The 13,738-nt window shown below is 45.3% G+C and overlaps 1 protein-coding gene across 2 annotated transcripts in view; it reads left to right on the top strand.

Annotated features, from left to right (window-relative positions):
* Zfyve1 (zinc finger FYVE-type containing 1) overlaps nt 1–13,738 on the top strand; it is a 52,904-nt gene that overhangs the window by 13,006 nt on the left and 26,160 nt on the right. For both annotated transcript variants that reach the window (XM_060387821.1, XM_021653694.2), the window contains exon 3: nt 11,815–12,319. In XM_060387821.1, the coding sequence (XP_060243804.1) occupies nt 11,815–12,319 (505 nt within the window). The remainder of the gene's footprint in view (nt 1–11,814; nt 12,320–13,738) is intronic.

Below are 13,738 nucleotides of genomic sequence, written 5' to 3'. Positions count from 1 at the left end.
CTGCGTCCTAGGTGTGGGAATTGCAGGTATATGCCATCATGCCTGCTCACAACTTGGAGCTATGGCTCAGCTGGTAGAGTGTTGCCTGCATGTTGAAGTCCCAACTCTATCTTCAGCATTGCGTAAACCTCGTGTGGTGTAAACCTAGCACTTGGCAGGTAGAGTAGGAAGGTTGGGAGTTCAAGGCCATCCCTGGCCACACATTGAGATCCTGTCTACAAAACACAGCAAACACAAAATCCAACTTTATTGAGATGTGTAGTTTTATGAGATGACAGATATGCACATCTATGACCACCATACTCAGGGCATAAAACATGGGGCTGGAGGGAGATGGCTTGGTGGCTGAGAGCACTTGTTCTTGCAGAGGACCCAGGATTGGTTTCCAGCATCCACATGGCTCACAGTCATCTATAATTGCAGTTCCGGGAAATCTAACTCCTAGGCATGTATGTAGCACACAGGCATACATGTAAGCAAAACAGTTGTACATAAGATAAATTAAAAAAAAAAAAAAAAAAGCATGAAACATAGCCACCAACTGGGTGGTGGTTGCTGATGCCTGTAATCCCAGCACTTGAGAGGCAGAGGCAGAGGCAGGCAGATCTCTGTGAGTTCAAGGCCAGCCTGGTCTACAGAGCAAGTTCCAGGACAGCCAAGGCGACACAGAAAAACCCTGTCTCGAAAAACCAAAAGAGAAAAAATATTTTTCTCATCAATTTCAAAGGTCCCTTTGTGCCTCTAAGAAGCAATCATTGCTCTGCTTTCTGTCACTGTGGATTAGAGATCAAATGTCCTAGGATTTTATAAAATCACTCGCTGTGTCCTACCCCAGTACTAAATGACTCAGGGGAGGCAAGTACTCAATCACATCCTTATCCCCTGCCACTAAGTTGTCCAGACTGGCTTGAGTGTGGTCTTCCTGCCCCACTTTCCTGTTACACCCAGCTTGCTGTGCTTTTGAGAGGGTTTCCCTCCCCCACAGCTTATAAGATAATTCATTGTATTGCTGAGTTACATCGGAACACCATAATTTATTCATTTACGATCTCTTATGTACATATATGTGTATATACATTTTTTATTTGGAGATAGAGTCTTCATCTCATGGTCCTGCATCGGCTTCTTTGAGTGCTGGAGTTTTAGGTGTGGCCCTGGCACTTAGCTTGTACCGTCTGTTTACACTGAATGCAGTTCTTCTTTGAATTAGAATGTAAGCTCCATGAAAAGAGCTGCATTAGTTACTGTTCTCCCTGCTGTGACAGCATACCAGAAGGCAAACTAAGGAAGGGAGGAAGGGCCTCAGGTCCCAAGATCTAGACTGTCACAGTTTGGAAACTTGTCAGCAGCGGTGAGGCAGCAGGTGAGCCTGCATCTGAAGTCAGGAAGCAGGGATGGGCACTAGTGCCCAGCTGCCCTTTACATTTCTGCCTAAATCTGAATCCTTTTCCCCTTTCCCCTTTTCATCCACTCCAGAACTCCAGCCCATGGGGTAGCATCCCCCGCACTCAGGTGGGTCTCCTCTCTTCCGCTAAGCGTCTCTAGAAACACCTTCATGCACCCAGGTGTTTCTCCTTGATGAGTCCAGATCGACAAGTTGACCGTCAAAATCACCACCACAGCAGTAGAAATAGTGTAGGAAATTACATTGCCTCATTCACCTCACAAGGAGGAAAGTGAGGCCAAGATAAGTTAAACGACCTTTTCAGGGTTGTTCCAAAGTCAGTGATGGGTAGAGTCAGCTTGCCTAAGCCCTCCATGGTGGTAGCGCTCACTCCTTTCCAGAGAGAGCGAACACAGCATCTGGCAACTGTGTGCTCCCTTCATCCTTTCACTTAAACAGTACATACCGGTTTCCTGCTGTGCTTGGCACGCTGCGTGGAGTAGTACAGTCCGAGCCTGCCCTCAGGAAGGGTACATTGTGGTCATGAAGAGCTGCACTCGTTAGCAGAAAGGCTGGGTGGGAGTGAAGGGGTGAGCAAGACAAGGGTTTTATCAGTCGCCTCTGATGTGATCTGTCTTCCAGTTTGCTACCTTTCTCTCTAAGGTCCCTAGTGTCAGCAGCGCTTATGCTGGTTTTGTGGGAGCTAAATAGGAGTTTGCTATGCCGTGTCAAAGGGAGCTGCTTGTCCCATTGGGAAAGTTCTGGGAAAGATCTCTTGAGTTGGTATTTCTAGCCCTCAGGGTGGGAAGGCTTTTTATTCAGGTATAAAAGGAGAACTGAACTGGGTGAGTTGGGTATGTCAGAGAAACTTGTTTTGGAAGAATGTGTGTGAGGATGAATCATTTCCATGTGGATGTGTTCTTTGCTGCCAGGACAGCAGAGGAACTGGGGGCAGGGTCTGTGAGGCAAGGGTCAGGCACTACTGGAGTTACAAGACATGGGAGGGGAATTCCTGACCTCTCAAGCCACGGGACACTTTGGGGACAGTGGAAGAAAGTGAGTACCAGATGTACTCAGGGATTGTGAGGCCAAACTTGTGACTCCAGTCAGTCGTCTTAAGATAGGGAAATAAATGGCTATGCTTCTAAGGAGGACCTGCCTTCCCACATGTGAACCCACAGTAAGTGTGTACTCCTTCAGGAGTGGAAGGGCACCTTTCAAGCTTGTATGTCGTAGAAGCAGGGTTTCTAGAGCCTTCTGGTCACAGGATTTGTCACTGGGATGGGACCTTTGTTGGGACTTCTTTAAGACCAAACTAGATGTGTCTGACATAGTTTTAGTAAAGTCCTATTTGATTTATTTATTTTTGTTTTATGTGCATTAGGATTTTTCCTCCATGCATGGCTGTATGAGGGTGCCAGATCCCCTGGAACTGGAGTTACAGACAGTTGTAAAGTACCATGTGGGTGCTGGGAATTGAACCTGGGTCCTCTAGAAGAGCAGCCAGTGCTCTTAATCACTGGGCCATCTCTACATATTTGAAAGGATACAAATTAGACCTTTTTATTCAGTCAAGATAATAAGTTAGACCATGAACACAAATCATTGCCTGATTTTTTTTTTTTTCCCAAGACTCACTTTTTAGACCAGGCTGGCCTCGAACTCACAGCGCTCCTCCTGCCTCTGCCTCCCTGAGTGCTGGGATTAAAGGCATGCGCCACCATGCCCGGCTGCCTGATGTTCTTTTACTTTGGGAGAGTTGGAACTTTAGGGCCTCATACATACCTTACCACTGAGCTCTTTGATGGGTTTTAAAAAGATTAAAAAAAAAAAATCTTTATTTTTGTGTGCATTGGTGTTTTGCATGCATGTATATCTGTGTAACGGTGCCAGATTTTCTGGAACTGGAGGAGTTACAGATGAGTTGCCATGTGAGTGTTGGGAATTGAACCCCAGTCCTTTGGAAGAGTAGCCAGTACTGAACCCCCGAGCCATCTCTCCAGGCCAGTTTTTAACATTTATGTTATTTTTATGTGTGTCTGTGAGTGAATGCTGTATGTGCACAGGTGCCCATGGGTGCCAGGAGAGGATGTCAGGTTCCTTGGAGTTGGAGTTGCAGGAGGTTTTGAACTGCCTGACATGGTACTGGAACCTGAACTCAGATCCTCTGGAAGAGCAGCAAGTGCTCCGAACTGCTGAGCCATCTCATAATATTCTCATAATGTTCATATATTCTCATCATATTCTTTTGAATATTATGGAAATGGCTTTGGGCTTCTCATGGAGAGAAAGTCCTCACTCTCCATCTCTTTCCTTTCTCTAGAAGAAAACAGAATGTGACACGGGGTCTGCACGTGTGCGGTGTGTGTGGTCTGTCATCAGGTTAGTACAGGACACAAGGTGAGCCTGGGCCTGCCTCTTCTGGATGATGGAGAAGCCCTGCTTGTATTCTCGGGTACTGGTCTCGGTTCCAGTTAGCGAATCTTGCCTGGTTTCTTTGGCTCTCTTCCTCCGAACTCAGCTAAAACATTTAAGAAAGCAGAGTGAACTAGAAACCAACAAATAAAAATCATGACTAGAAACTCAATGTTGAAAATAATAATAATCTGCCCACTTGAGTTACAAATCTCAGTAGAAGAATCATAATCATTTGTTGGATCTGGTGGCGCTTCCCCTGAGCTTTCAGTTGTGATGGGAGTACTTTGGATGGTGCTCTGTGTTCCTTGGGGGTGAAGCTGCTTTGGGGCCACTGTCACTAGCTTAGTAAACTCGAGAGGGCCGTCTGAACGTACTTGGTGATCTTGTCTTCAGAGGCCAGACTAGAAGAGCCTTGATGGCGCTGGACTTCAGGGATTCCCGATGGCTTACCTCTGTGGCTCATCTTCTGGGGTCTGGCAGGGCAGTTGAACTACTCTCCGCCCTCTTCAGCTCACTGGTTCTTTGCCTTTGTTGCTTTTCCCTTCCCGGGGCTGCTGGGAAGGAGTCTGCGTGTGTTCATTTTTCCTGAAATGATTCTGAGTGCTAAGGTGGAATCTCTTGAGGGAGACAGGTGTTGCTCTTGCCTGCTTGGATCAGTGTTGGCTTCCTGGGACTTTCATCCCATAAAATAATCTGATTTCATGGAATAGTGGGGATCATTGAGAACTGTTTTAGACTGCTACACAAGTTAAATTTTTTGGTAAGTGGGAACATGGGAGAGAGAAGCAGATAAGACAGAGGTGCTGTTGAGTTTCTTTCTGAGAGTTTGATTTTTTTTTTTTTTTAATTTTGTGTACGTGTCAGTGTGTGGGTAGGTGTGGTTAGAGGTTGTGGGTCCCCTGGAGCTGGGTTACATTCCTGTTGTAACCTGGGGGTCCTCTGGAACAAACTGAACCGTCTTTCCGCCCCTTTGTTGAGTTCCTTTTGGCTTAATATGTATTAGATGGTGACTCTACTAGGAGTCAGTGCAGCACCAGTATTAATAGTATAAATTAACTTTTGTTTTGTTTTGTTTTGTTTTTTGAGACAGAGCCTCACCAAGGTTGGCAGCGAGTGCCTTTACTCACTGAGCCATCTTGTCTGGCTCCTTGCCTCCCCCCCCCCCCTTTTTTTTTTCTTGTGAGACAGTCTCCCTGTGTATCCCTGGCTGGCCTGGAACTCACAAAGGTCTCCTTGCCTCTGCCTCCTGAGTGTTGGGACTCAAGACATAGACCCCTATTTCTCCTTATTGTATTATTTTGGTTAGAGGGAGAGGAAAGGAGTTACAGTAAGAACTTTGATTTTTAGGTAGAGGTGGTTTAGATCTGGCCACACTGCGGAGTTAGTGACTTCTGGGTCCCAGGCAGGTGGGAAACTAGTTGCTGTTGCAGCCCACTGGGTGTTTCCCCACCGGGCTGGTTCTGAGTGAAAATGGCGCCTCACTGTGTGCTACACCCTGGGCCATGCCCTTTGCTGTTTCATCTTCGACCGTACTTTATCTTAGGCAGTCCTCTGGCCCCACAGGGTTGGAGAGTCAGCTGTTATCTAATGTCCCCGAGCTTTTCTACCCAAGTAACTCTTCCAAGGCCCTGCAGTGGCTAAGCCTGGGGTGGAATCTGGGAGCTGCTGACTTGCTTGAGGCCTCAGGGTCCAGGCTCTGGTGGGAGGAGCAAAGGTGATGTTGCCCCTGCTTTTGCTGTTGTGTCAGGGCCAATGACAATTTCAGTCAGAACTGGGTGGGGTGACAAGGGCAGCCAGTTTCTTTAGCTCAGAAATGGAATGAAAATGGGTCAATGAGTGTAGACAGACAGACTAGAGGAGTGGGAGCCTTGTCCCTTCCAGAGTCTTCTGTTGTCAAGGGGAGTCCTATATATATTTTTTTCTTTTCTTTTCTTTTTTTGAGGTGTGGTCTTATCAGGTAGTCCAGGCTAACCCAGAGCTCCTCTGCAGCCCTGATCCTCCAGCCACAGCCTCCTGTGCCCTGTGCCCTGTGACATCACACCTGACCGCTTACCTTCCTTGGCCTTTGCTTTTCCAGTTTGAAAACCGGTCTTGCTGCCACCTCAGTGAAGGCAACCGGGTCCTTTCTGGCTCAGGGAAAGCTGCCCACAGGTTGGGGATATGTTTAGTAGTGTTACCAGGGAGCAAAGTCATGTGAAAGACAGGAGGAGGGTGAGGCCTGCTTTCAGGTTTGCTAAGCAGTTTTCCTCATCTGTTCATTCAGTTAGCCGCTGGACTTTCCATGGAGGTCAACATGGCTGTGTCCTCATTCTGCCCTGAAAAAAGCCACTAATAACGCACAGAAGCCAGACCTGCCAAAGCTTTTGAGTTCTCTCTCTGAGTCTGCTCATTGGCTCGAGAAGCTATATTCAACAAAAGCACATATGTGTTTAACATATCTCAGGATACTAACTATCAGATAATATTCCAGATGTTAGTTTTCGTCACATGTACATATGTACAAACACACAGAGACTTGTGTGTGTGTGTGTTTGTATCAATTTTCCTTTTTTATTTTTGAGATGGCTATTGCTCTGTGGCTTGTGCTAGCATCCTCTCTGCCTCCTGAGTGTCAGGACTACAGGGGTGTATAAGCACACCTGGCTTATATTATATCATTTGACGAATACTTAGTGTTAATCTGGAAACACTTAATCCTGTACCTAAAGGCTTCTGCATGACTGCTCTCCAATATTCTGGGTTCCGGTTGCTGCTTCTGGGTTGACAGTTTCATCACCTGGTGGATTTTCAGGGGAATTCTGAAGGCGTGGTCTTTTCTGCCTCAGGACTATTTGAGAAAGTAGATGGCTCTTCCAGCTGGACTCTGACCTTAGCTGACTCTTACTAGTTGAAGTTTATGGGGTTTTTGTTTGTGCCTTGCTGGCCACCGTAGCAACTTGGAAACAGACTGGCTGAGTGACACAGGTCCAAAATGGACTGTTCTGTGTCACGTAATTTTTTTTTTTTTTTTTTTTTGGTTGTTGGTTTTGTTTTTGAAACAGTGTCTTTCTGTGTTGTAGCTGTGCCTATTCTGGAACTCACTATGTAGACCAGGCTGGCCTTAAACTCACAGAGATTCACCTGCTTCTACCTCTTGGGTGCTTGGATTAAAGGCTGGTGCCACTATAGCAGGCCACCTAAAAATTTTTTAAACTTAAGTTTTTGAGACAGAGTCTTGTTGTGTAGCCTGAGTTGGTCTTGAGTTTGCGATCGTTTTGCCTTCAGTGCTGGGATTACAGATTCGAACTACCTAGGGTTAGGGTTAGGGTTAGCTTCTGGGATCTCTTGTTTCTTCGAGCCGTCAGCCAGTTCAAGTAGCCTGTCCCCAAGCTTATCAACTGCTGCTGTGTTCAGCTCTGTGGAAGGTATGGGGGGCGGGCAGAGGGGAGTGATTAAACTTCCCAGCCAAGTGTGTGCCAGGTGCTGCCCTAAGTGCTGTGCGTGCAAAGATAAGATAGAATGGTCCTGTGTCTGCTCTGATGAGTGAGCCGTGTTGCTGTGGGATCAGCCAGTAAACTGTTACAGTCACAACAGTAATAACGATGCTTGGCCATTGATGAGAGTAAACGAGACAAAGGCCCGTCGCATTTTCATACTCGGTGGCCTGTCTGCATTTCCGTTCTCTGTCAAGCTGCAGACACTTGAAGCAGACAGGTGATTCTTCTTCTCTGACGGCTGAGAGCCATTGGTTATAAAGGCTTGCTACTCCTGTAGCCAGAGGAGACCTGTATGGAGGAGATGTTGATGTGGGGTTCTGTGCTCCGAGGAGGGATCCTGAGGAGCTTTCTGAAGTTCTGTTCTGGATCTTGAAAACAAAACCCACAACATTTTATTTCGAGGTAGAGGGAGAAGAAAAAGGAAGGAGGTGGGGGAGAGAGAGCGAGCGAGGATGTGTGTGTGCTGGCTCTTGAGAGGAATTCGTGAATGTTGGAGCAAGTGAGCCATTGAAGCCTACATGTTCTTTGAATTGTCATGGCGATCATGAATGTATGAAGTCAGAACAGTAACTGTTTGAAAAACATCACAACTTTATTAAAATAGGCACCACCCTTTACTGTATTGAAAAGCCTTTTCAGCCAGGCGGTGGTGGTGCACGCCTTAGATCCTAGCACCCAGGAGGCAGAGACAGGCCGATCGCTTTGAATTCGAGGCCAACCTGGTCTTTAAAGGGAGTTCGGGAAAGCCAGAGCTACACAGAGAAACCCTGCCTCGAAAAACAAAACAAGAAAAAGTTGCCTTTTCAGTGTGAATCATCAGCAGGTTCTTAAGCATGCTAGCCGAGTCTTGTACTGCAGAACTTGACCCTCAGTCTAGATTTATCTTTCAAAGTGTGAAGGTTGCTGAAAGCCCATGCTCCTCTGATCCCCAGCACCACAAATGAAATAAGGAAGTTACTGAACTAGAGAATTCAGTGTGTTTACTGTATGCCAGAAGCCTGCAACCAGGAACACAGTGTGACTCCAGAACATTTTCATCACCCTAACCAGAGACCTTGTCCCTGTTAATAGCCTCCCACTGTTCCCTCCTCTTCGGGCTGCTGGCAGCCGCTACTCTACTTTCTGCCTTGTGAGGTGGCTTCTCCTGAGCATCGGATACAAACGGATCATGTGATATGTGGCCATTTCTGTCTGGTTCTTTCATTCAGGGTGTTTTCCTGTGCTCATGTTTATGTTTAGCAGTTTAGCATATGTTCGTTCGTACTTATTTGTTTTAAGTCTAGCATGTCAAGCAAATACTGATAGTTGTTTACTTTATTTTGAGACAGGGTTTCTCTGTGTAGCACTAGCTATCCTGGAACTCACTCTGTAGACCAGGCTGGTCTCACAGAGATACACCTGCTTCTGCCTCCTGAGTGAGTGCTGAGATTAAGTGTGTGTACCACCACTGCCTGGCAGATGTTTTTTGGCTATTTATTTTAATAGATTTTTATGTGTATCAGTGTTTGGCCTGCATGTATGTCCTTGTGAGGGTGTCAAATCTTGGAGTAATAAACACTTGTGAGCTTCCATGTGGGTGCTGGGGATTGAACCCGGGTCCTCTGGAAGAGCAGTCAGTGCTCTTAACCACTGAGGCATCTCTCTATCCTAGTTGTTTACTTTTTTCTCTTTCTTTTTTAAGATATATTTATTTTATTATGTAACAGTGTTCTGCCTGCACGTACACCTGAACTCCAGAAGAGGGCACCAGACCTCATTGTAGATGGTTGTGAGCCACTATGTGGTTGCTGGGAATTGAACTGAGGACCTCTGGAAGAGCAGACAGTGCTCTTAACCTCTGAGCCATCTCTCCAGCCCCAGTTGTTTACTTCTATGTCATAGTTTTTGTAGATATTTTTGTCTAAATGTTATTGGAATATTTATTACTGAAAATTTTACGTTACTGTTATTTTGTGTGTGTAGTGAATGTGTGTGAACATATATGAGCCACGGTGACCCTGTGACAGTCACTGGTAACTTTTAGGGAGTTCTCCTCTTTTACTGTGGGATCCTGGGGTTCAACTCAGGCAAACTGGCCTTGTGTGGCAAGCGCTTGTATCTTAACGAGCTATCTTCTTCTTTTTTTTTTTTTTTTTTTCTTTCTTGGTATTTTTGAGACAGTCTTATTGTGTAGCCCTGGCAGTTCTAGAACTTCCTGTGTAGACCAGGCTGGCCTCAAACTCTGAGATCTGCCTGCCTCTGCCTTTCAGGTACTGGGAGTAAAGGTGTGTGCCACTATGCCTGGCTCTAATGAGCCATCTTGCCATACATGTACACATACTTAAATACATACATACATACATACATACAACAATTTTTTTCAGTTAGACTTGCATTTTTTTATCCCAGCTATCTTGAAATTTCCTACATCCTCAGCCAAGCTGGTCTCTTAACTCTTAACCAGTGATCCTCCTGTGTCAGCCTCTCAAGTGATGAGATTATAGGCATGTACAACTATGTCTCTTTTCAGTTTTTATTTTTTAAATGTATTTATTGTGTATAATATCTGCAGGTATGCCTTCACACCAGGAGAGGGCATAGATCTCATTATGGTTTCAAACTACCATGTGGTTGCTGGGAATTGAACTCAGGACCTCTGGAAGAGCAGACAGTGCTCTTAACCTCTGGGCCATCTCTCCAGCCCAGTTTTTATTATTTTTACAGGGAGACTTTTTATTAGTAGTTATAGTTTGGGGGATGACAGTTGTGTCCAAAACTGTCATTACAAACATTTATAGTATTGGGTTACAAATAAAATACATGGTACTACAAAACATTTCTAAATTCTTTAATTAGAACTGGAAAACACTTTAATGTAAGGCAGATGTGCTCATGTTAACTTCAAGAACTTTTCTAATTCAGTAAAAGGCTTGTTATAAGTGGGATTTAGGTAGAAGACTAGCCTGATTCTGAAGAGAATTTGCCTCATAATCACTTTCCCCACTGAAAAAGTAACCGAAATGATTTGTGATACAGCTTTCAGTGGAATTTTTCAGCTGTGTAATTCCTCCCGGAAGCTATTTTCAGGCTCTTTGTAAACAATCAAAACAAATCAGTAAAGAAACGGCACAGTTCGCAAGCTCACCTCATCTCCAGTGGACATTAGTCGATGCATATTTCCTTCCTGTGTCGCTACAGCCTTTCCATTCCCCCCTGAAGGTTGGTGAGCAGAGACTTAGGAAGGCTAGAAAGGGGAACCTGCAGTCATGTTGGGAAACGGAAGTCTGAGAGAAGACTCATCAGGTGAAGGAGCTTGTTTCCAGCCTTGACAGCCCGAGTGAAAGGAGGGAACTCCTTCAACTTGTCATGCATCTCCACATGCATACCATGGTTTACTTGGTGTGTGCGCACACACACACATACACACACACACACACGCATCCCCCTCCCCCCCAGAAATTGCTACAGAATCAGGTCAAAGTAAGGACACAATAAGAAATGTCCTAAAGATGAAAATACTTGTAAATTACAAAATGGATGGAAAAGGGTGAGTGTGGGGATGTGCCCCATTTTGTTCATTCGTCAGATGATGGCATCTGGGCTCCGTTAACTTTGGTTGGTATAGCTGATGCTGCTGTCGGTATTTACATATTTACAGGTTTTGGACATTTGTTTTCAGTTGTTGGATATAAACCTGGAAGTAGAATTCCTGAGTATCTTTCCTGTAACTTTTTCTTTATTACATTTTAAAGATTATTTTATGTGTGGGCGTTTTGTCTGCATCCATGTCCATGTTACCAAGTGCATGTCTGGTGCCTGTGGAGGCCGGAAGTTGGTGTTGGAGCCCCTGAAACTCGCGTTCCAGGTTGTTGCAAGCTGCTGTGTGGATGCTGGGAACTGAACCTGAGTCCTGTAAATGCAGCCAGTGCTCTTAACCACTGAGCCGTTCCTCCAGCTCATTTTTTTCACTGTCTTAGTAGTTTTGCAGCCTGCGGTCTTAAACTATCAATTTACCTTTTTCTTTTCAGAGACTGTTGCCCAACCCAACTATTAACATGTTTTCTTTTAAGAACTTTATGATTATAGCTCTTCATTAAGTTTTTGTTTTTAGTTGTGTGGTTTTTTTTTTTTTTTTGTGTGTATATGCACATGAATTCTGGTGCCAATGGAAACCAGAAGGGGGCATTTGATCCCCTGGAGCTAGAGTTACAGACAATTATGAGTCTCTCAGTGTGGGCTTTGGGTACCAAATTCAGGTCCTCTCCAAGAATAGCGAGAACTTTAAACCATCAAGCCATCTCATGAGCCTCCAGTTTTAGGTCCTCATGACTACCAAGTTCTTCACTGACTGAATCTTCAGATGGTCATAAGCTGTTTGCTAAGGATGGTGCTCTTGTCTTGGGACTTATTTTCCTTTTACTTCAACAAGTCAGAAAGAGCCTTGTCCCTTGGAAAACATTTGTGTTTCTTATAGGATTCAGTTTTTCAGTCTCCATATTTTATTGTCTTTTCCTTGTTTTTTTTTTTTTTTTCTTTCCTCTTCTTCTTTTTTTGAAGGTAACAAATGAAGAGGACTTTATTAGAAAATTGGACTGTAAACCTGACCAGCATCTCAAGGTGGTTTCCATTTTTGGAAATACCGGTGATGGAAAGTCCCATACCCTCAACCACACTTTCTTCTATGGCCGAGAAGTCTTCAAAACTTCCCCTGCTCAGGAGTCCTGCACAGTGGGAGTGTGGGCAGCCTATGATCCAGTCAATAAAGTAGCAGTGATAGACACAGAAGGACTCCTGGGGGCCACCGTGAACCTCAGCCAGCGAACACGGCTACTGCTAAAGGTCCTGGCCATCTCGGACCTGGTCATCTATCGAACTCATGCAGACCGGCTGCATAACGACCTCTTCAAATTCCTTGGGGACGCCTCTGAAGCTTACCTGAAGCACTTTACCAAGGAGCTCAAGGCTACCACTGCGCGCTGTGGCCTGGACGTGCCCTTATCCACCCTGGGCCCTGCAGTTATTATTTTCCATGAGACTGTGCACACTCAACTTCTGGGTTCTGGTGAGTAGACAGTGCTGTGTCATAGACTGACCTTTTAATGCACAAGGAGGTGACCTCTGGGATACAGTATGGTGACAGCAGAATGCCCAGAAAAACTTGGACCCAGGCAAATCTTTAGAAGATGTTCCAAGAAGGCTGGAGTAATCAGTTATGGCAAGGAGTAAGAAGTGCTAGTGGACTAAAGGTCCTGGGAGATTGGGATAAGGCCACTTTCCCTGGGATGCTGAGAGTGAAAGCTTGATCAGAGTGGGATCAAGAGAGACCGGAAGAGCCAGGTAGAGTGATGAATGCCTGTAATTTCAATATTCAGGAAGATGAGGCAAGAGGATTGTGAGTTTGAGGCTAACCTGGCTACATAGTGAGACCCTGTTACACTGGAACAAAAGCAAGGCAGGTGTGTATGGTGGTTCATGCCTGGAGGCCCAGCATTCAAGAAATAGAAGTAGAAGGGTTAGTAGTTCAAGGCCATCCTTAGCTATGTTATATCAGAGGCTAGCATAGGCAACATGAACTCTTGTCTCAAACAAACAAACAAACAAACAAAAACAACAACAACAAAACTCAAAACCCCAAAACCAGACAGAAAGCAAGAGAGATATACACATTGTTACAAGGTTTGGGAGTATGCTGAGTGAATTCTAAGAGTTTCATAGAGGGAAGTAGTGGGAGCTGATGGCTCATGTGGAATTTCTGAAAACTTCCCTTTTAAAATATTTAAATATTTAAGATGATGGTGTACTGATGACAGTGATGTTAGAGAAGGGGGTACATGCAAGAAAGAGATCAGATGCCTTGAATGCTGGAGGCCTTGGTGCATTCTGAGCCCCTCGAAAGAAAAGGAATGTGTGGCGGTACACACCTGTAATCCCTGCACGTGGGAGGCATTCCTGGCCAAATTCCTGCAAGTCTGAGGCCATCCCGGTGTACACAGTGAGAGAGACCCTATCTCAAAACAGAAATGAAAAAAGAAAAGGAATAGAAACGCTGGCATGTTTCTCAAGTGGAGGCATTAGCTGAGAGCTTGGAGAGTGACAGTTCACCTGTGTGTCTACAGGAGAGAGAACGGAATGTGTGGAGGTAGAGGTGGTGACTGCATCTGTCCTATGTTACTTGTTCCTGTTTTCTTTGGGAGATGACAGAATAATATTATCAGGTGCAGCAGTAGTTATTAGATGTGGCGGGGATAATGGTCTGGCCCTAAGCAATCCCACTCTTCACATCTGTATATTCATTCAGTCAGGACAGTACCCGTGTCATGTGCTAGACAGAGAGGTGTAGAGAGCGTCCACTTGTCTGTTCTATAGCATGTGTAGGCATTGGGGTTGTGGGACCGGAGAGGAGGGGCCACACATCCTGAGGGGGTCTGCAGGTTGAGCCTTCAGGTGGCAGAGGAGGGGAAAAGCATGTTCCGGGAGGAGC

Source organism: Meriones unguiculatus, chromosome 7 (assembly GCF_030254825.1).
Source record: "Meriones unguiculatus strain TT.TT164.6M chromosome 7, Bangor_MerUng_6.1, whole genome shotgun sequence".
NCBI classification, from domain to species: domain Eukaryota; kingdom Metazoa; phylum Chordata; class Mammalia; order Rodentia; family Muridae; genus Meriones; species Meriones unguiculatus.
The sequence above is the reverse complement of the archived record's forward strand: the minus strand, read 5'-3'. Positions and strand labels throughout refer to the sequence as shown.